Source organism: Emys orbicularis, chromosome 1 (assembly GCF_028017835.1).
Source record: "Emys orbicularis isolate rEmyOrb1 chromosome 1, rEmyOrb1.hap1, whole genome shotgun sequence".
NCBI lineage: Eukaryota > Metazoa > Chordata > Testudines > Emydidae > Emys > Emys orbicularis.
Genome location: NC_088683.1, coordinates 243961577 through 243984617, shown reverse-complemented (window position 1 = coordinate 243984617; position 23041 = coordinate 243961577). Strand labels below are relative to the sequence as shown.

Below are 23041 nucleotides of genomic sequence, written 5' to 3'. Positions count from 1 at the left end.
GTTCAAAAAAGAACTAGATAAGTTCATGGAGGATAGATCCATCAATGACTTCATGCTCAGGGTGGCCTAAATCTGACTGCCAAAAGCTGGGAGGGGAAGACGGGAGGATCTTTCCAAAATTGCCCTGTTCTAGATATTCCATCTGAAGCTCTGACACTGGCCACTGTTGGAGACAGGATATTGGGATAGATGGACAACTGGTTTGACCCAGTATGGCAGTTCTTATGTTCTTTCATATTACAAGCAACACTATCGCTGTGTAAGGAGAAAATGCAGACTAGATTTAAAACAATATTTACAACCATTACAAACCTTAGTCAAGGAATATATAGGGAATGGATAAATGAAACAAGACTAAAACAGGCAAAATTGTTTAAATTCAGAAGAAAAACTTTTGTGCAGTTCTTATGTGTTTTTGCATCTTCACTAGCTGAACCTAAATTTTAATCAGTTACTTGCTGATCTCACCACCTCCAAAACAGGTCTTCTCCAGGGTGCTGTCATCTAATTTGGGTTCTACAGGAGCTCGGAGATGCACTCATCTCCACCACTCCTTGACAAGAATTTGCTTTGCGGTCTTGTTGCCTTCCAGTGCTCTTTCCAGTAAATTCCTGTCTGAAGTAGAAACCTAGGTAGAAATGAATGATAGATATTGTGGGCACTTCAAAAGGTTGGGGCACTTTCATAATATGTCATATCATAATATGTCATACCACAATCTGCCCACAGTTACACCTATGCAGCCTCATTGAAATCAATGCGGGTTGCACACGGGTATCTGAGAGGAGATAATCCATTCAGAAGTAACTAGCAAAAGACACAAAAACTAACAGCAAAATGTAGCGATCTAATTGGGACCAGGACCAGATCGGAGAATCAAAAATTCAGATAATCAGGAGAATGGGCAAAGAGCTTTCACGCCATTATTTTAAAATGCGGAGTTGCTTTTAAACCAGCTGATCCCTCCCAGAAAAAGCATTAAAACATACCCCCCTTTTAATCTATTTAACAGAATATACAAACGGTTAGTTCTTACAAACAATGTTTTGTTCATTTATTAACAGGAAAACCGACATGAGTATTTAACAAGTTGTATTGATCATTTTTACACTCTTTAGTCATTAACCCTGAACATTATGTCTAATGTTACAGAAGGCACCATCTCTGTTTTGCATGTTTACTCGTAACATCACAAACAGTACAATTTTAAAAAAATGCAAAAATGATAATTACAAAGCATTAAAACATAGCTCCCTTCTTTATTTACTGTCTGCACGAACAGTTATTGCTAATGAAGAGTACCAGTTTTTAAAAATGCAGAAATGATAAATTCAAGCCTTAAAACATAGCCCCCTTCTTTACAGTGTTTTTTAGATGAGAGGTTCTTGTCTTCATTGTACGATCACAAAGTTGCTTCATTAACCACAGTTCAGTGGGGTTAGTACTGGGCTCTTGTGTCAAGTACGGAAGGAAGAAGTTTCCTGCTGTTGCAGAATTGCAGTGAGAAATTTTTTCTGTCAATTCTTCCTTGGCAGAATCTTCAGCTTCATAATCACTGTCTGCCTGTAGTGTACAGTCTGCATGATTTCGGCATCATCCAGTAACTGATAGCCAGGGTCATTAGCATCAATCATTTTCAAGCCAATCTGCAACATCATCTTTGTCAACTTCTGTGCAGCCAGGAAGTCTGTGGAGGAGGTCAACAAATGCATTGGTCTCTTCTTCAGCTGCTAATGTTGCTGTTGCAGCTTCAAGTTCAGTGTCCTAAGTGTTAGCAATAACTGCAGGCCACAGATTTTTCCACAGTTTTTGTAAGCTTGACCCAGGGATGTCTTTCCAGGCTTCTGCAACTCCATATATAGCATTCTCGATACTGATTTTTTTCCAGTGCTGCAACATGTTGCCTTCATTCTCAGATGCTTCATCAGACATCAGTGGTTGATTAAGAAGATGCCATTTATAGTGCCATTTTAGACTCTCCAGCACTCCTTGGTCCATAGGCTGCACAAGAGATGTTACGTTTGGAAGGAGAAAAAAACAGAAGATCGGGTCATCTTGGGAGGTAAGCCCTCCGTTGTCAGGGTGAGCGGGTGTGTTGTCTAGCAGTAAGATAGCTTTTGGTGGGATGTTTTCTTCATTCAGATGAACCCATATGCTTGGTACAAAAGTTTTAAAAAAAACAATCATGAAACAAAGCACTGTCCATCCGTGCTTTTCCCTGTGATTTGTAGATGACGGGCAAAGCATCCATGAGTGCATTTTTAAGCGCACATGGATTCTTTGCTTTACCAATGACAGTTAATGGGAGCATGTGTGTGCCACTGACAATAGCACAGGCCAGGATTGTTAAACTTTCTTTGCTTTGTTTGTAGCCAGGCACAGGTCTTTACGTTCTGGTATTAAGTGTTTTTGATGGCAATATCTTCCAATACAGCCAGTCTTGTCACAGCTATAAGCTTGTTCCGGTGACAAGTTGTGCTTGGCTAAGATATCTTGCAATTTTTTTTGATAGTCAGAAATAACTCCCAAATCGGCAGACAGCTTTTCCCTGGTGACTGTTAGTTGTTGGGTGTTTTCACGCTTTTTAAACTGACTGAGCCATCCCTGACTAGCAGAGAAACCAGCATCTCCTCCTAAAGCTTGATTAAAGCTCTTAGCCTTCTCACATAGTAAAGGATCACTAATAGGAATGCCTTCCTCCCTCACCACTGATAAAGGGCTTCACCTAGATCAGCGTCCTTCGGTTGCTTCATGGTCTTCCAGGATGCAGAATTCTTCGTGCTGTATTTAAGAATTTGCTTGGCATTGTGTTTAATGTTTGATTCTGTGTTTTCTCCAGTTCTATACTGTTGTGCTATTTTTGTCAGTGACTCTCCTTTTTATTTTATTAATAATCTCTATTTTAGCATCCATTGACAGTAATATGTGTTTTCGCTTAGTAGTCACAGTCCTTTTACAAGGCTAAAAAGTAGTGGTGTCATGGAGGTGATGTCAGTTTCCCATATTCCTGTTTGTGTGCTGGATGTTCAGTTAATATGGAGAGCTGGATAATAATGGAGGCTCGGTTAAATGGGCTTCTGTTGTACATTAGAAGCAGGAAGCCTGCCAAACAATCAGTGGGGCCACTGGATGATGGAGGTGCTAAAGGAGCACTCAAGGAAGACAAGGCCATTGTGGAGAAGCTAAATGAATTCTTTGCCTTGGTCTTCATTGCAGAGGATGTGAGACAGATTCCCATACCTGAGCCATTCATTCTAGGGGACAGATCTGAAGTATCAGACTGAGGTGTTGATAGAGGAGGTTTTGGAACAAATTGATAAATTAAACAGTAATTAGTCACCAGGACCAGATGGTATTCACCCAAGAGTTCTGAAGGAACTCAAATATGAAATTGCTAACCTGGTGTGTAACCTATCACTTAAATCAGTTTCTGTACCAATTAATGTGATGCCTTTTTAAAAAAAAGTCTCCAGAGGTGATCCTGAAAATTACAGGGGTCATCCAATGAAATTACTAGGCAGCAGGTTTAAAACAAACAAAAGGAAGTACTTCTTCACACAACACACAGTCAACCTGTAGAACTCATTACTAGGGGTGGTTGTGAAGGCCAAAACTATAACTGTATTAAAGAATTAGATAAGTTTATGGAGGACAGGTCCATCAATGGCTGTTAGCTGAGATGGTCAGAGATGCGATGCCATGCTCTCAGTGTCCCTAAGTCTCTGACTGCCTGATGCTGGGATCGGGCAATGGGATGTATCACTCAATAATTGCCCTGTTCTGTTCATTCCCTCTGAAGCATCTGGCTCCAGCCACTGTTGGAAGGCAGGATACTGGGCTAGATGGACCATTGGTCTGACCCAGTGTGGCCATTCTTATATTATATGTGTCATTCTTCCTTGGTAACTCCAGGTATAATAGTTCTCAAGTTGCTCCAATACAGCTGTGGTGAGACAGGATAGAGCTTATAACATATGTTCAAAGAAAGTTAAAGATGTGCAAATAAAATTAATGTAGGTAAATTTCATTTACTTCAGCAATGTCTGCTAAATGGATCCATATGGTATAGTTTTCATTACTTCGGCTCACATCCTGTGGACAGTTAAGCATATACATAACTCTATTTGTGAGCAGTCTTGTAGAAAAGTTATGCATGTGCTTAAGAGTTTGTAGGATCTCGGCCTTAGCCTTAATTTGTAGTTTGGAATTTTTGTACCAATATAAACAAAAACAATTGAAAAGAGAGGAGCTTCGCAATCCATCACAGAGAAAAACTATATAAGGATTAAAAAAGATCAAAATGTTTTTTTAAGGGATGCACAATAAGACTGCCAGAACAATTCAAGAAACTAAAAAGTAGATTATGTGCTGCTCCCAACACAGATAAAGCTAGATAACCACATCAATCAGGAAGAACCATAGCTTCATAAAACAATCCAAATGTTGGTTTAAAAAAAACTTAAACTATGGTGGTTATTGATTGATATAGCTTTCTATCTTTATTGTGTGTTTGGGTGTATAAACCCCACATTGGGCCAGGCAGAAAGAGACTACTGTGGCCTGCAGATATGTTGCTCTTTGCTGTTCCCTTGAAGACCAAACCACTTGCCATAAATGTCAAGATTTGAGTGAGGATCCTATGGCTGAAGGGAATAAGTAGGATGGGATCAAGATATAAAAAGAAAAAAAAACAGGCTTTGAGAGATGGTTTAGGGAAGCTCTCTACTATGCTTGAAAGGAACCGGATATCAGTCTGCCTGGGAGAGAGAGAAAGAGCAGGGAGGGAAAGGGGAAGCTTAGGCTACAGACTGCTTATCCACTTGAAGTACAGCCAGAGTGGCCAGGTCTTTCTGAGGAAAAGGAAGAACCTGGAGACCAGCAGTATGTGAGATTGTGTCCCTTATTAATGTGTGCAAACTGTTTGTGTGAACATCTGGTGAATGGGAGAGATTTTCCAGGCCTCCTTGAAGGATAAAGAAAGGCAGGAAGCAGATTAGAGGAGCTTGAACATAGGCTATCATCTTTCTGGAACTAATACCAATCCGTACCTGGTGTGGGATGGTGAACACTTACTGATTCTTTGGGTTGCTGTTTAAATGAGAGGGTGTTTTCCTACCTCATCCTGAGGTGTATTCTTTCTGACTTCTGCTGTGGTCAGTTGGTACTCTCCTAATATGACTCATGTGTAAGACTCTCCTTGTGTGTTTTTTGGGTGTGTTTTTAAAATTTATCATTTGTATAATGCGTTGAGATCTGTAAGGAGCCTATTGCACATACAAGATAATGGGTCCTTGCCCCAAAGAATTTCTAATCTAAATAGAAACCCTACAGATAATAGAAAGGAGGAGGGAAGGAAAAGTATGCAACATGTAATTTGCTCTTGTCAAATAATTTTTAAAAAAACAGAGCAATATGCCCAAAGATATGTTACTGACTCTTTCTAGGTTGGTGGGGTTATATTACAGCATGGTGCTTTCTGTGGCATCATAGTGCAGTGCGAACAGAGGCAACCCAGTATTTCAAGTGACCTAAAATGTTGGAGCTTCAGTATTTTTTGCATGGCTGCTCCTCATGGCCTAGTTAGTGGAAGGCCTATGGCACTTTTGTGAAGTAAATGCCATTGGCCAAATTCATCCCTTGTGTAACCCTATTGAATTCAGAGATAATTTTCCCATATGAGCCTTATTTGTAGATCACCTTTCAGGCTTCCGTGAGGTGCCTGGGAAAGATCTGCATGATATAAAGTTCTAGTTGATCTGAATACTAAACAGTTCTTAGAAGTAGTAATCTGCATGCTCAGACAAGACCTGGGCTGAATTGTCCTACAATGAGATCTTAACTTTTCCCATAATTTAAGAACTGTATTACTTCTGGATTTGATTATAGCAGCTGTGAAATGTGCCTAGGCATCTTTGGACCATGGAATGGTACAAATATATTGATGTAACATTATATGGGAAGAATTGGGGGGCAATAGTTCAAAATTATATTGAGCATTATAACAAGTATTTTATCTGTGAGAAAATGGGTTGGGCAAGTAGTGAAGTGATTGGCTACGCCCTGTGGTGGTGGTCTAGTAAAACAGCACAAGTAAGAACGTGTTAGCCTAGCTATGTAATGTTACACCCAGTTTCAAAACCAAGGGAGAGAGAAATTAATTATGTAGAAGAACAAAACAAAGCACAGTATCTTGAATCTTTTTAATTAGTTAGTGGGCTACAAAAGATTAATGTCTGGGAAGATCCATCTGGGATCAGGAAAAAGAGTATGTGTTGGAAGAACAAGCTAAATGTATATTTAGGTTTTTAACTTCTGCAGTTTTGAACTAGAATGGTTTAAACAGAATTTGGCTGAGCCACTTACTGTCTGCAGCTCAGAAAATAATAAATCAAAGAGAAACATTTAATAATTCTTGCATGTAGCAGCCTGACTTGGCTATTAGCTATAATCCATCTCTCTACAGTCAAACTTCTTCTAAATTAGTAAAATTTACCTAAGATCTTACTCACCCTGGATTACTGTTTTAGCACTCAATCCTTCAAACACTTATGTACATTTTTAATTTTACTATGGTGAGAAGTCACATAGAAACCAATGTAGCTACTCACTTAAGCCCATGCATAAATGTTTGTAGGACATGGGTGTTATGCAGAATGATACTTAAACTATGTGACAGTCATTGAGGGCCTAATTCTGCTGATACTGAGCAGCCCAGTAGGTCCAAAAGTAAATTTAAGTGTTTCAACAAAACCTGCCATTTATTATCACCAATAAAATACACTGGACCCTCAATTCTTCAACTGCCTCTATGCAGTTGCAGGGGTTTGTTCTGCAGACTGCAGAGTTAGTTGAAGGAGCAGGGTGCAAATTTGCTCCATGTAGGGGTTCTAAGGAAATTAACAAGTCAGTAAGCTTCACTGTTGTATTTTATTGCCCTTAATACAGGAGTAACTGGATGAAAGTCTGTGGCCCATGGCACAAGAAGTTAGACTAGATGATTTAATGGTCCCGTCTGGCCTTAAAAAATCCATGATTTTCAAGTATCTTGAAAATTTCAGATACTTTTGATGGGACTCTTGTCACATACCACTGATAGTGACTTTGTCACTGATGTGATATTCTCCATGAATGTTGTTCCCCATTAAGTAGTCACTTTTCTTAGTTGTGAACAATAATTGGATTCCCTATTCTTTATGATTAAAAGTTCATTTCAAATTAGGCATAATTATAGAATGAAAAGTGGTTACCGTACCTATTAACTTTTCTCCCATCTTTCCTTGTCTGCTGGTAGGCAATGAGTTCATTTAAGACAGCTTAGAAATGGCCTTTGCTAAAGCATATTGTTCAGTGTGGAAAATGCTGAGAAAAGATGTCATTTCTTTCATAGCAGATTAATCAAACGGCTTCAAAATCCAACATGCAGATTATGCAGAGGTAAAATAGGCCACGAGTACGCTTTATCTTCCTCCTAAATGTTGACCCCTTAATATTTAATTCCCTGTGCTCTGAAATCCACTTGGCCTGTTGTGGGGACATTGAAAATCTGTGATTTGGGTGCAGATCAGTTTGTTCACAAGAGAAGTCCTATATACCCTTCAATATTTTCTGTTTATTGTGCTCCAGAGAAAATGCTATCCGTGATGAGACTGTGCCTGAGTCCACTGTACAGAGTGGCAGCTGTCTGAGGAATGGCAACTTGCAAACCCCAGTGAGTTCATGCTTTCATTATATAAATTGGTAGCCTGTTACACTGAATAAGATAAAAGTGGGTGGGATATTGCATGGCATTGACAATGGGGATAAAGAGCCTCTCACCTCTCGTTCCCTGGCTAGTTTGATCCAAAATTCTGTTGGCATCAGGAGTCACAATCAAGTCACTTTGGGATTAGGGTTGCCAACTGTGGTTGGACATATTCCTGGAGGTTTCATCAGATGACATAATCTTTAATTAAAGATTAATCTTTAATTCCTGGAGAGTCCAGGACAATCCTGGAGGGTTGGCAACCCTCTTTGGGATATACGCCTCCTTAAATGCACAGTATGTGCAGCTAACATTAATGCCAATGCAGTGCTTATCCTGCAAGCAAGTAGGCAAGCCTCCATGTTTGTTTACCAAACCCTCATTCAGAAATAACTATCATTGTTGCTCCATGCCCTTTCAGAGGCAACCACTTGGCAGCTGCTCACCAGTTACGCTCTCCTACTTAAGGATGTTCTTGCAAAAGGAAGCTTCACCTGGCATATCCTCTTCTTTATCCCATCCCCATACTGCCCTACTTGATAGTTCCTTGCCACTGGCATAGGGTGACCAGATGTCCCTATTTTATAGGGACAGTCCCAATATTTGGGGCATTTTCTTCGATAGGCACCTATAACACCCCCCCCCCCCCCGTCCCGATTTTTCACACTTGCTCTCTGGTCACCCTACACTGGCAGTCAGACAACATTTACACATATCTTCTATGAAATCCTGGGGAAATGTTGTAATGGGAGTAACAGGCACATATTGCTAGAGGACAGAACACTGTACATCCAGGGAGCCTGCATTTGTCTGGCTGGCCATTAGTTGTCTTATGGTTACACATCTTCTCTTGAATGATTTTAGAGAGGGAAAAGGAAGGTCCAAGAACAGTGTGCACGCATACGAAGAAATTCTTCCAGGAGCAGAAGGCCAAGCCAGCCGCAGAATGGAGAAGTGGTTGAAGCAGTTACATTGTTTGAAGTGGTCAGCATGGGCAAGAGGGCAATGCAGGTACTTTCAGTTCCTGGACTGAATTGACATTCTATCTGCTGGGAGGGGAAATGGGCACATAATGATTTCTGTTAATTACATCTCAAGAATTTCTGGTCTAATTTTGAAATCTGTTGAGTCTTCATGTAGTCTTTGTTATCCAGTCAATTTGAAAAATGACACTTGTGTGAAATTTTTTTTTAATCCTAGACTTACAAGTAACAAGGTTACTGTAATTGTGAAAGAAGTGAGTGAGAAAACTTGGGCAGGGATTTCCAAACAAAAGGTGCCGAAAGCCAGGCTCCAAAAGCAATATTTAAGCACCTAAAAAGGCGTCTGATTTTTCAAAACCTAGTTTCCCTGTATAGTCAATAAGTTGCTTCTGTGCTGAAGAAATCCTTATGAAATCAAAGAAGTGCTTCCCCCACACCTTTCAAAGTGCTTCGTGAAGGTGAACCTCTGTTCCCATGAAGAGCCTCATTAACTTCAGTGGGCGGCTTCAGGCATAGGGTCCACACAGGTTAATCATCTTGCAGAATCAGGGCTTTAGGGTCACCACTTTTTAAATTTACAGTTAGAGCTGGGCAAATAAACTACATTCTGTTCACTGGCCTTAGAAAAAATTGGAAAAATTTTTTGGTTTGGGTTTAACTAAATCTGAAAATTGTGATTTTTTCCCCCCCAAATAAAAAAAAAAATCCATTTTGGATCGAAAGACATGTTTATAGCTTTTTCTTACAGGTCTAGCTTCACAAAATGGGGTGGGAAGGTGGTGGTGCTACTTTCCTTATAACTTTTAGCCCAGTGTTTATGTCACTCACCTACAATGTAGGAGACCAGGGTTCAGTTTCCCCCTCTGTCTGATTTGGAGAATGGATTTGAACCTGAATCTCCCACCTCTCAAGTCAGGGCCCTCCCCACAGAGCTGTAGGATATTCTGGTATGTGGAAGGGGGTCTCAGGCTCTTCTGTTGAAGCTGTTTCACTGAATGCAGTCCCAGGAATAGGGTTTGGGCTTGAATCTTTCACATCCTAAGCGAGAGTCCTAACCACCAGGCTAAAGCATCATTCTCACTCTCCCTAGCCCAGTGACTCTTCATTGTCATTCATACCAGTGAGAGTAATTTAACCAGTGGAACAATTTAGCAAGGGTGATGGTGGATTCTCCATCACTGGCAATTTTAAAATCAAGATTGGATGTTTTTTTTAAGGTAAGCGCTAGTTCAAAAGGAATTATTTTGGGGAAATTTTATGTCCTGTGTTACACAGGAGGTCAGACTAGATGGTCACAATGGTCCCTTCTGGCCTTGGAATGAATGAAATTAAATGAAAGTAAAACTTTTTTTCCTCATCTCTTTGTTATAGTCATCTTAGGTGCTGTCTGTAACAACAGCAAGTGGCATACTTTAGATAGAAGTATTTAAAAAAAAAAAAAGCTGATTGTTTTTCTTTAATAGTGTTTATAGTATACCCTGTCTCTATTGGCTGATACAGTATATGTAAACTTCTCAAATACATGTTGGTAACCATCTTTGTATGATATGAATTTTGTAAAATATTTATGATATTGATTAGTGATGGTGCCCAACTACCTTTTTTATTTCCTTTTGTTTATGAAACTCTAAGAAAGAATTTTGATATAAACGTTGTTTTGAGAGCAGCTATTTTGTTTTGTTCTAGCATAGCCTGAGTTTGTTCTAGCCTGGCATATTGGGGAGTGTGCAGTTCTGGGAATAGTGTTCTAACAGTTTACTTTGCTTCAGAAGGAGTTGTGTGCACACATACTGTTGTGGCCATAACCAAATGGTGGACAACTTATTCCGGATATCTATTTTTTATAACTATTAGTGACAGAATAGTGTAAGACATACTATATTAAGAATTTCCCAGGCTGGAGCATATCACACCTTGTTTAGCCTTTGATCACTGTTTTTTTTCTTCTTCTGTAATCTGTTTTAGTCTGTGGTAGATGACTGGATTGAAGCTTATATCCAAGATCGAGATGTGGCACTTCTAGATCTGATCAACTTCTACATTCAGTGCTCAGGCTGTCAAGGTAATTCAGTATCATATAGGTGTGATGTTCCCCTGGTGTTATCTGGATCGGTGATCTGCTAGGTCACGCCAATCGTTGACTCTGGGAGCCAGCCTTACCCTGCTCTGCTGTGAGAACCCCCATTCCTGGGCTGTTCATGCACAGCCTCTGGCATGTAAGCTGCTTGGATTGTACAACCGAATGACACTAGCCAATATCTCCGGTCCCAGACACAACCCTAGGTATCTCTGTCTTGCAGTGTCCAGTTATGCCCGCTGGACGCTGCAAGCTTATATGAGTTTGCCAATTTAACAAAGAAATTGATATGCATCAGGCTTGCTATCCCCAGGGGAGTCTCTGACACGCTTCAAACCAAACACACTGCTTCAGGTAGAATAAACAAACAAATGTATTAACTACAAAAGATAGATTTTAAGTGATTATAAATCAAAGAACAAGAAGTCAGATTTGGTCAAATGAAATAAAAGCAAAACGCCTTATAATCTGATCTTAACACTTTCGGTGCCCTTACAAACTTAGATGCTTCTCACCACAGGCTGGCTGTTTGCCCTTCAGCCAGACTCTCCCCTTCGATCAGCGCTTCAGTCACTTGGTGGTGAGGTCTGTAGATGGAGGTGGAAGAGAGCAGAAGAGCATGGCAAATGTCTCTTCCTTTTATCATGTTCTTTCTTCCCTCTTGGCTTTGCCCCCCCCCTTCAGGGTCAGGTGAGCATTACTTCATCGTAGTCCCTGACTGACCAAGGGAACGGGGGTGACTCACTTGAGAGTTCAACAGATCCTTTTTTGCTGCCTCGGCGAGTGTCCTTTGTTCCTGTGAGGCTGGGCTGGGTTTGTCCCATACTTGCCCTGATGAGGTGTGAACTGCCCCTTTGTTCCTAGAGAGTTTTGCCTGGGCTTGTTTTAAGCCATGAGGATACATTTTCAGACTCATAACTACATACATGAAATTACAACCTGTAACATAACATTACTATAACAACAATGCTCAGTGCATCATGAGCCTTCCGAAGACACCCAACATGACAAACTTTGCATTGGATACCACACAATCATATTATAAGGATGAACATGGGGGTGCAGGGTGTTCCCCCAAGATACAGAGTGTCACAATAGGCATATCCTTTTGCTGGACAGTTTCTTCTGGACAGAAATTGCCTTTATAATAGATCACTTATACAGAAGTGGATTGTTTGTTTTAATGGGCTCTAGACATATCAAGATTAATGATGGAGGATGTCAGTGGCCAAATTCTTCAGCCTTTGGGCACACAACTCCCCTTAACTTTATTGAGCATTATATGCATATAATGGCTGCAGGTTCAACCTTCTTGTGTAACAAGCACTCTAATACTCTGAAACATGTCCACACATCTTTACAAAATCACTGATTTTTGAGAAAAATATTTTTCATGACTGTTCAAGTTTTTTGTTGATTTCAGAATACTAGTTTGCACTCACCTAGTATTTTTATCTGAGGCTCTGAAAGTACTTTACAAGTACTAGCAAATTGAGTTTCACATTTCAGTTGTTTGAGGAACAATGTGTCTCTCTTCCTTCTATCTACTTGCTACAGGGTGATCGTGAGTCTAAGTAATAATTATTTCCAAAGCAGACAACTTCTATTAGAGACAACTCGGTAGCTAGCTTGAAGCTTCAGAGTCACAGATCGGAAGTGAAGAAGAATACAATGTAGAATATAACTTCTGCAGCTGAAATTTCTCCTTGAGCCAGGGACTAATACCCCTGCTGTTATGAAAAGTGACATGGGACCCATGATCATCAATGGATAAGAGTTTCACATCTCATCTGAAATCTAGCACCTTCCGCAGCACAGTGTCGCTTTATACCATATTGAGGTGTTTCTTTAGGCGTGATTCGGAGGGAATGGTGCCATCCATTGAAGCACCAACGTTACTTTCTGCAGCACCCAGTTGTTCCTTAGTGATCTCCCTTTCAAGTACTGAATTGTATGCACCACGCTTAGTTTCTGGTGCTACAACTACAGAACAAATGGCAACTTAGTCTGTTTCCCATATCCTCTGGATATACAGGTTGGAATCTTGTAGACTTTATCTGCTTCAGTGAACAGAACAAAGTCTGTTCTGTTAAATGGCTTATTAAGCACCTCTATCATAAAATATTGCCAACGCAGGAATTTAAGGTATACAAGTGAATGAACAAACAGAAATTGGTGTCAGTTTGATACCAAACTGAACCCGCCCCTCCGCTGAAGCTGAATGTTGGTGCACTGTTATCAGCTGCAAATAACCTATTTATTTGTCAACCTGCACTAATGCAAAAACAAGTAGAACAGTTTGGGTTATTTTTTTGGCACTTACGGATTTAGGTCAAAGCCACTACTATAGTACGGACTTTATTATTTTTGAAATTTTAATATATGGTATGGCAAAGTATTTCCATTTAATTACCAAATATTTCAATTTCATCTATCTAGGAATGGTGACAGCTGAGATGTTCCAAAGTTTGTGCAACAATGATGTAATGCAAAAAATGACGGAGACATTTGATGAGGTAATTGCAACATGAAATGGTGGCTTCATATGGCTCATTTGAATAAGCAATAGCTATTAATATGAAAATTGGATAATACTGTTCGTTGTCTAGTACCTCTCTCTCGCTCATTGAAGCCTACATTCCCTCTTTCTTCCCCTGTAGGAAAGGTTTTATGCACCTCTGGAATGAGAAGAGTCGCTGAAACAGAGAATTCCTGTCTTCAGTGTTTTCATAATGCTTCCCTGCGTCCTTCCCAAGTCTTGCATCTAGCTCTTCTTCAATAAAAATAAATAAATTGGGGGCATAGTATTTTTCCTCTTAAGATGTTCTAATAATGATAAATACAGTCTGGCATGGCTGCGGGTAACATGATGCTTTGGTACCTTGTTGATAGGTGCCTTTAAAAATACATAATGTGGATGGATGGGGAGCTGTTGAAACTAGTTGTCAGTTGGAACTTAAACTGTTTTCCCTTCCCATTTTGTTGATATCAATTTACATTGCTGTTCTTTTGATGTGAGAGCAATAATAATATGCATTAATGATGTCCGATCATGGTCCAGAGAGGATATTTTATTCCCTGAAGTTTATTAGAAAACTGTATCTTTAAAGTGCCTTCACCCCTCACTCTTGCCTGGCTAATGAGGCCAACCTCCACTCTCTTTTGCCACTTATCTCACAGTCCTCTGAGTGCCTTTTTCCATGCTTGCTCTCTGAGTTAGTTTGCCACCCTCATCTTATTCGTATCCCTCCTTAAGCCCCTGCTCTGAGATACCAGTAAATTGAAAAGTCTGACTTTATCCATCTTGGATTTGAGACCTTTCACTGTCCTGGAGTGAATTCTGTGCTTTACTTTATAATGACCCTGATCTGGCAGACACGTAGGCCATGCCTACAAGAGGAACACTCTACCAGTACAGGAATACCAGTATTCTGTACTGTCAGAACACTCCTAGTTTGGTGCAGCTATACTAGCAAAGCTGCACTTTGCTCTAATATAGTAACCCCCAACCCCCCTCGGGTGAAACAAGCTATACTAGTAAAAGCACAGCTTTGCGTTCTAGCAACATCTATGACAGAGCGACAAAGAGTCCTGTGGCACCTTATAGACTAACAGATGTATTGGAGCATGAGCTTTCGTGGGTGAATACCCACTTCATCAGACGCATGGCAGAAGCTTCTGCTGGCACAGCTGTATTGGGGAATCACACTTCTTCATGCCCCTGACTGACATAGCTATGCCATGTGAAGTCTGTAGTGTTCCCATGGCATTACACGTATGTTTATCTTTGCTACCTTCAGTAGTCCCATTGAAATGGAGAAAAGATTTCAACGTGATAACACGTCTGAGGACGAGGACAATGTTAAGCAGTTTGTTAAATCACTGAAATGATGGAACTATTAATGGTAGTAAAGTTAAGCATGTGAGCAAGTGTTTGCAGGATTAGGGCCAAAATGCTCACTTTCTCTTGCCAGCAAAGTGCTTAGGGGGCTGCCCAGCAACTGCAAAATACAATGTGATTGAAAACATTAAAACAAGTTTAAACCATTTCAGATCCACCACGGATGTGCTTTTTAGCGCAATTTGAAATGCACAATAATCAATGAGGGTTTTGCCTTGTCTAAAGGACATTGGAATCCAGAGTGTGGTGAATTTTTAAAATATAATTTAGCTATATTTTTAAAGATGATAATCCCCAAAGAATGCCTAAATTCATGTGAAACTGGGATTGACTGATTAAGCTGTTAGGTTTTTGAAATATGGCTTGCCCTGACTTGAAAACGTGAACATATTTGCCTACCCTTGAATTGGGACATTTCCTGGGGGTCAGCTATTTCACAATAGCAAATAACTGAATGTTGCAGATTGATACATATTTAAATTTCTAAGGGAGAAGCAGATGCTGTCTCTCAGAATAAACAGTAAAGATTATAGCTTGCACACTTCAGTATGTGATGTTTAAATGAAACTTGGCACTGACTACTTGTTATTACAAGAGTACCAGTTTTTAAATAAAAACTGCATATGTCTTTTACTGAAGTACACATTGGTTTTAGCTAAAAACAAGCCAAATAAAAGGGGATTAGATTGTGTGCATGTGTGTGAGATGTATACAGTCTCAAGTTTAAATGACATCTTAAAACATGATACACAATTGGTACTTTTATGTATGTAAAATCTTTCAGAATCACTTCTTTGGTTTCATCAAAAGCTTTTATAATGTTGTCTCTTGCATTCTAGGAAACAGGATTGCAGTACAAGAAATTTATGGCCTATCCCTGGATTCTGACTGTTACTTGGCCAGTGGACATGGTAAATAGCTGCATTTCTTGAATATCCTGGAAGTAAAGATTTCAAATGCTGCATATATGTGAAAATGGTACTTAATGGTGCAGTCCAATGGTACAGTGGTAAAAATCAAGTGCAGTAGTGTTGGCTGTGTGACTAGCATTGCTTTAAATAAATAAATGTTCTTGATGTATGATGGACCCCATTTATCAAGAACCTGAGCACACAATGGCTTTACGAGAGTTGAAAATGCTCATTACCTTGCAGGATTGAGCCCTATGTGAGATACAGTAGGCATATGGTGTTCAAACATCTGTTTGAATGAATGTGTCGATCTAGAACAGTATCCAACTGTGCTTTCTTCCATCACCCCACTAGCCTACTTGGCTTTCCTTATGTGTGTGTTCTCCCCATGCGCACCCTTAAAAAAAATATTTTCTTTAGATAATATTTTGGAAGGGCCAGTGTCAAGTGAAATTTGGCTCAAAGTTTAGGTTTCATTAAAATAATCCTTTACAAAATTGAAGACTAATAGAGATTTCTGCAACTTTAAAAAGAAAATTGCAGTAGGATGTATAAAAATAAAAACTATTTATCTTCAATGTTTGATATCAGAAATAGCTTGCAGCATTGTGCGATATATGTTGTTGTAATGTGCCCATCACCATAGTGAGGTGTACACAGATATTAGCAATTCCATCCCAAAGGACCAGGCCCTCCATCATCTGTGCCTCTTTCTTAGAATTGGTTTTCTTGTTATGTCTCCAGGAAAGATGGGTGTTCAACGAAGGCTTGCATGCACTGTATGCAGAAAGTCTTACATTGTATCCTAACCATGGCATGATTTGTGTTTCTCTGCTCTGCAGTGGTAGAGTTCCTTAATAGATTGCCACGCCCCTGTGAGTTTTACTCTCAATTAGCCAGTGTCCCTCTTGACTGCAGCTATCTACTGGATTGTGGGAAGAAGTGAATGTGACACCCTGTACCCCATGTGACACCCACGTTCATAACTTTTATAGGGTTATGATATACTGTGTACAAAGTATGCCCTATGAGGTATAATTTGAACATTTATAATCTGCTGAATATTATTATCCTGTTGAAATGTGTGTAAAATTATGAGATTTTGCTCTATGATTGTTACTGAAATATGTTGTTGTTCTGGGTAACGCCCACAAACCATTTTCTCAGAGACAAAGACCCACTGGCACACCAGCAAGCTGTTAAAAAAGCTCTGACCTACTTAACTGGCCATTCACCAGCTGGGGAGAAGGTATAAACAAGAAACTTACATTTCATCCCAGAGATGGTACAAATCTCATATACACAGCGGACTGTGTGTCTACACTCCGGAGGGGGGAGAGGGGGTAAATCCTCAAAGAGAGGAGGATATAAAAATAAGAGACAGTGACCTCCACATCACCTCTTCCCCTCCATCTCGACGGTGGTAGCTAGATCACTTGAAAGACAAAAGAAGCATCATTGAACTGGGGGAGTGGTTCTGGCCGGGGTTTTTTTTAGCCATTATAGACTGCTGTAAGCTTTTGGTGAGAGAAATTCCTTTTTTGCCTTTAAACCTATTAGCCTTGGTAACGTTTAGGAATTTTATTGTGTGTTTATTCTTTTATTTCTTTTGTAACCAATTCTGACTTCTAGGCCTTATCACATAGTCGCTTAAAATCTCTTTCTCTAGTTAATAAACTTGTTTTATTGTTTTATCTAAAGAAGTGTGTTTTGGTTGAAGTGTTTTGAAATTTCTATTTAGGTCAACAAGGTTGTTGCATAATCATTACCCAGTGTTGGAATGACAAACTATCTATGAGCTTGTACTGCCCAGGAGGCTACTGAGCAGTACAGGACACACATTTTGGGGAATCAAGGCTGGGACTGGGCTTTCCTGTATTCATCTGGGAGTGATTTTACATGTGAGTGGGTATGTGTGAGCAGAGCCTGGAGGGGTTGCTGTTCACCAGCAAAGCAGTGTAAAATGGTCAGGCTGCAGCCCATTGATGGTGGTAAAGGTTAGCATCAGGACTTTCTAGAACATGAGTACCTCCATGTGGCACTGATGAGAATCTCACTTGAAACCAAACTGAAATTTGGACATGTTTCTTCACTGTTTCAGGTGGGAGAAATGCAGGAAGTAAACAAGCAGCACAAATGAAAAGTAAATGAGACATTCAGTTTTTATAATTATTTTTTTCCTTCTAATAAAGGACAATGGAGACTATCCACTCATCAAACCGGGACCCTACTGGAAGAAGTTCAAGGCCAATTTCTGTGAGTTCACTGCAGTGTTAATCCAGCAGTGCCAGTACAGCATCCTCTATGATAGTTACTTGATGGACACAGTCATCTCACTGCTTACAGGGCTAGCAGACTCCAGGGTCAGAGCATTCAGGCACACCAGCACTTTAGCAGGTAAATACAACTCATGTTGCTGTCACAGTTTTCATCAGAGACTGGATTTTGGTGACTCGTGTGTTTACAAAACTGATCAAACGTAAAAAGGACTGTAAGCTTTGCAAGGCAGGAATTGTCTTCCTTTGTACATTAACAGTGCTTAGCACGTTATGGATGCTACGGTAGTATTAATAACCTCCTTCTGCATATATGTGTTGTTAGAGGGCTTTCCCTTCACCTGCTCCCTTGATAGTTGTCACACAGACAGAAAGCAGAAGACGAGAAGTCCGAGGTGCAGGCAATGCGATGTTTATTGGGGTTAGTTCCAAGCAAGCATATCCATAACGTTACACGCCGGCAGTGTCTGTTTCCCAGTGTTCCATTCCCAGCTCTGACACCGCAGAGCATTTACCCCATGTCCCCCTTCCCAGCTCTGACGCTGTAGATCCTTGCCTGTGTCTCATTCCCATTCCCTATTCCCACCTCCTCCTCCTTAGCAGGCCCAAAGTCCTTGCAGTGCATGCCCAAAGTCCACCCCTTACAATTTATGGTAATGTGCCATTTTGGGGGGGGTCGCGGGTCTGTGGTCTTCGTCCCACCTCTTTTGTATCCCATGGGAGGGGTGAGGAGTGAGGTTGTGCTACGGTCAGGGACAAGTATTTCTTTTGTCTTTTAGTGTTTTATACCTTCCCCCCCAATCCCCTTTGCCCCTCCCGACTGGTTGCATAACCTTGCCTTAAAATAGGGATTTAAACAATCTTAAAGTGTGCTCTCGAGTAACACTTTAACTGCTCTTATCTGTTCCCATTGTACTAACAAACCCATCTGACTAGGTAAAAGCAACATACACAGTCTTTATCCTTTGTTTACACATATTAGTATAAAATATAAGAGTATTAAAGGTCAAACCCAAAATTCTATCCAAGTCTAACAAACAAGCCTATATACTAGCATGTAATTTGGAAGCATTGGACATGGTAGGTACCCTGTTGGCTTTAAGAAAAGCACAGATATTTAAAATACGTTCAAGAGTATCTCTGGCACCCCAAAATTCTTGTTTGACGAGGAAGCTTGGAATGTAGATTATCTGTAAAGTAGATCAGTTACATTTTAATATTTAGCAAAATCTTTTGTAACAGCTGAGATAATTAACTTCAGAATTCTGCTGTGTACTGGAAGTTATGCATAAACAGTAGCTGCTTTTCACTGTTAGTTTTCTGTCACTAATTTTCCTTCCACCCCCACTGAATGAATATAATTAGTATAAAAGGGAGGATCTTAAAACTTATGAGGCCTGTCCTAAGAAACGTGTCATTCAAGAGGTTTTTTATGATACCCCTACTAAAATGAATACCTCTGTAGCTTGCTTATCACGCACAGCATGACAGTATCTAAGTGAGTTTATACTTTTAAAAAAGCCAACAATTGGTCACAGCACAGCCCCTCCCCCCTTTTTTCTGCCTTTGCCATCCCTGCCCACTGACAAATGGAAATCTAGCTGTTGGTCTGAATCAACAAAAGTAGACACACTTTATACTGTTTCATAAAGACCACCAGACTCTGGCTCACGTGGTCTTGAGCTCTTGCACTGATTTCACTATATTTCTTCACATCTGAGGAAGGCACTTATCCTATAGCTCTAGATTGTTGTCCAAAATTAAGGAGGAAATCTGCAACATGCAACATCACCTGGACCAAAGAAGTGTATCACCAGGAGTAGAATAAAACATCTTCTGACAACCCTTTTGTTTCAAAACCAAGTAGTAAATTTAAATGAAAGATTACCCCAACATCTGTCTTTTTGCTGCTCTTACCTTGGATTGTGATTTTACAACCTCAGCAGGGTTGGGGTTGACCAGTACACTTGTGTTTTTTAACATGTTGAATATACTTTATAATGTGTACCACTGAGCTAAGGCTTACTTACGTGGTTTCTCTTCCTTTTCAGCGGTGAAGCTTCTGACAGCACTTGTAAGAGTAAATCTAAATCTTGATGTCAGCAAATGTAATGCTCAAAGGCTGTATCAAGTGGAGAAGAACAGGATTTCTGTCAAGAGGGCCAATCAGAGACTGGACCAATTAGAGAGAAAAAGGAAAGAGGTGGGTCAGGTTTGTTATTTGGGATGGGTGAAGATGTAGTAATAGAGGTGGCTCTTTTCTGGCTGCTGACTTGCACATGTTTTTCTGACACTTTTGAAATAGGGGGAGGTGATATTTGCTAAGCATCATCAATGATAGATTGCAAAGTAGTTCTCACTTACCAGGTTCAGTGCTACACTGATAAGCACTCCAGACATGCCGCACACAACTGATCTGCGTATTACTACTTGCTGTAGTCATTATGCAGCAGTAGAGTGCGTAGTATTCTTTGAAGTCTCTGTTTTGATGATAGCCTCTCAAAATTGGGGATGTGGCTAGCTGGTGAATTGGCATCTCTTTTGTGCCCATCTGGTAATTTTTTCGTGTCTATTCATACACATGCATGCACACACAAAACTGGGCTCCCACAAACCATGAGCCAAATTCTTTGGTCTTTTCTCAGATTGTACTCTGGAATTTGACCAAAGATATTGGAATTTGTCACTGTATGAACAAAGGATTCGTAAAATGCCATGTGACGGCAATTTAAACTATGGCTCATCTGTCCCCTGCTGCCCAGACTCCATTATACCTTCCCTGTCACCCAGACAGCCTCTTGTGACTTTCCTACTGTCTATGCAGCATCCTGCACCATGGAAAATTATCTTTTAGGTGCTGGCATAGTTTCTTGCTGCACAAATGTGAGAGAGAGTCCCTGCCCCACTGAGCTTGCAACCGAGTACCTCGGATGTAATCTTTGAACTCCCTCATGGGTACAATTGTTGTATTTGTAAGAAGAGGCAAATTGTGAAAGGTGGCTGGGTAGGACAGGAGACACAGACCAGGGCAAGTGTTAGCTTCCTGATCCTGGTCTCTTGGGCAAATCAGAGGGCAGGGGGGGTGGGATGGGAAGTTACTTGTCACCTTCATGGTATCTTTATTAAACAGAAATGATAGATTATGACTAAATGATCTATTGTCTCTGAAGACCTCTACCAAGTTTTCAGGGCTTGGTCAAGGTGCACACTGGACTACTTCATCCAGAGGTATTCTGGGGGTTTCCCAGCTTCTGACTTTTCTTCTACAACATGTCCAAGTGTATTACAAAGACAACTTAGACCTACACATGCAAACTAGTTGTGTAATGGCATGTATTATTCCTTCTGTGTATTGCTAGAACAAGGTTCTTTTCCTCAACCAATATATTATGTGAAGTGTCTTAGTACTTGGATTCATAGTTGAAATCCAATGACATTTCTTTTTGTTGTAGTTGCGCCAAATCAAATCCCTAATGTAGACAGGCTCATTTTTTTGTACTGATGAATTGTGAAAACATTAGGGGTTTGCACCCAGTTTAACAAAGTGAATGTGGTTAACTTGGTATGAATTTCCTGTAATATAAAGGGGATTTGTCATATTCCATACTTGGAACGTTCAATTTTTTTGGTATTTTCAGTATGAACAGAAACCGCTGGAAATAGAGAATATGATGAATGCTATTTTCAAAGGGACATTCTTACAGAGATATCGGTAAGAATATTTATCATTCATATGCTTTTGAAATAGCACCCACAGGCCTTAATCAAGACTGGACTCCGGTGTGCTGCATATTGTACTAACACATAGGAGCCCACTGTCCCTTCCCTGATGAGTTGAAAATCTAACTTCCCTCACTGAAAAAGAATAGAAAGGAATAAAAATAAGTCTGTACAGTGTACATGCATCCCATAAGAAAATCTCATGCAAAGTGTCCAGGTTAAACTCAAGATGAATATCCAAGGGTCAGTTAAATTTGTTCTGAAAAAGCACATAATACTGAATTATTTGAAAGAACCCACCTAGGCTTAGAAAGTAACCCCCTCATTATGTACCCTCATTCTCCACTGCTTTGTTTGCTTCTTCCCCCTGGCTACAGAGTAATGAGTTTATGGTTGAAAGACCTTCCAGACCCTCAAAATAATTGTAATATGGAACTTGTGTAGTTAACAGGGTTTTTTCAAACACTAACAAATTCTTTGTAGGGGATTTGTAGATTAAAGACATGTTTAAAAGTTACTGAATGGATACTTACGATGCTACTCAGGATTGCATGTATATCTGCAACTCTTGATCTGCTGCTGGGAAAAGCAAATAATTAACCTGATATCTTTTGGGTATTTATAAATGTGTTTATAACACAGTTTTGTAATTTTACAGTGATGTGATTCCTGAGATCCGGGCTATCTGCATTGAAGAAATTGGCAGCTGGATGAAAATGTACCCTGATACATTCTTAAATGATAGTTACTTGAAATATATTGGATGGATGCTGTATGATAAGGTGAGGATTTTCTCCTCCTCCTGCCTTTATCTCCCATAGAAGGAAAGTTAGTTCAAGATTTTTAAAATTATTCTAAAAGTTAAAACAATTTAGAGTTGTATATTCTTACATGGACAAAAAGTCTCCCCTCCTCCGATACTATGTTTTGTTTTAAAACTCATCTTACAGCACTAAGTAGTAGAGAGCGCTTACTTTTATCCATCCTAAGCACAAAGCTGTGTGGCACTGATCCATGGTGTGTGTATGTAGAGCTTTGCTGGATGTATATGTATGTGACCTCGAGCAATGTTTTACTTTATTGGGTAGATTGACTTTGAAACCTATCCTTGCTAAATGGTGACATGGAATACATCCTCTATGAGTATGTACAATTTTAGAGGTAGGGTAAAATATCTTAAGATTGACAATTGTTACTTTGTTAAATTATATTATTTCATAGAGAGGGACAATAATACTCTTTATTTCTGAACTGGAAAACAAGTGGCGCTATAAGAACATTTGGAGAATATTATTTAAAATCTCAACTATTTTGTTATAGTTCCATTTCTTTTAATTACCTCTTATATTCTTAAAATTTTCCAAATAATCTTTTCTTTCCCCCTCACCCTCAAGGCTTTTGTCCTCTTCTGTTTAGCAGTTTTCCTGTTTTA

General features: G+C 39.9%; 1 protein-coding gene across 1 annotated transcript in view; it reads left to right on the top strand.

The window, feature by feature from the left end:
- Positions 1–23041, top strand: part of LOC135875164 (cohesin subunit SA-2-like) — an 82124-nt gene that overhangs the window by 7142 nt on the left and 51941 nt on the right. Inside the window, exons 3-12 of the mRNA XM_065400160.1 lie at positions 1889–2062; positions 7624–7708; positions 8606–8752; positions 10690–10786; positions 13241–13317; positions 15542–15613; positions 17806–18010; positions 19941–20101; positions 21528–21601; positions 22268–22391. Of these exons, the coding sequence (XP_065256232.1) occupies positions 2013–2062; positions 7624–7708; positions 8606–8752; positions 10690–10786; positions 13241–13317; positions 15542–15613; positions 17806–18010; positions 19941–20101; positions 21528–21601; positions 22268–22391 (1092 nt within the window). The 5' untranslated portion in view covers positions 1889–2012. The remainder of the gene's footprint in view (positions 1–1888; positions 2063–7623; positions 7709–8605; positions 8753–10689; positions 10787–13240; positions 13318–15541; positions 15614–17805; positions 18011–19940; positions 20102–21527; positions 21602–22267; positions 22392–23041) is intronic.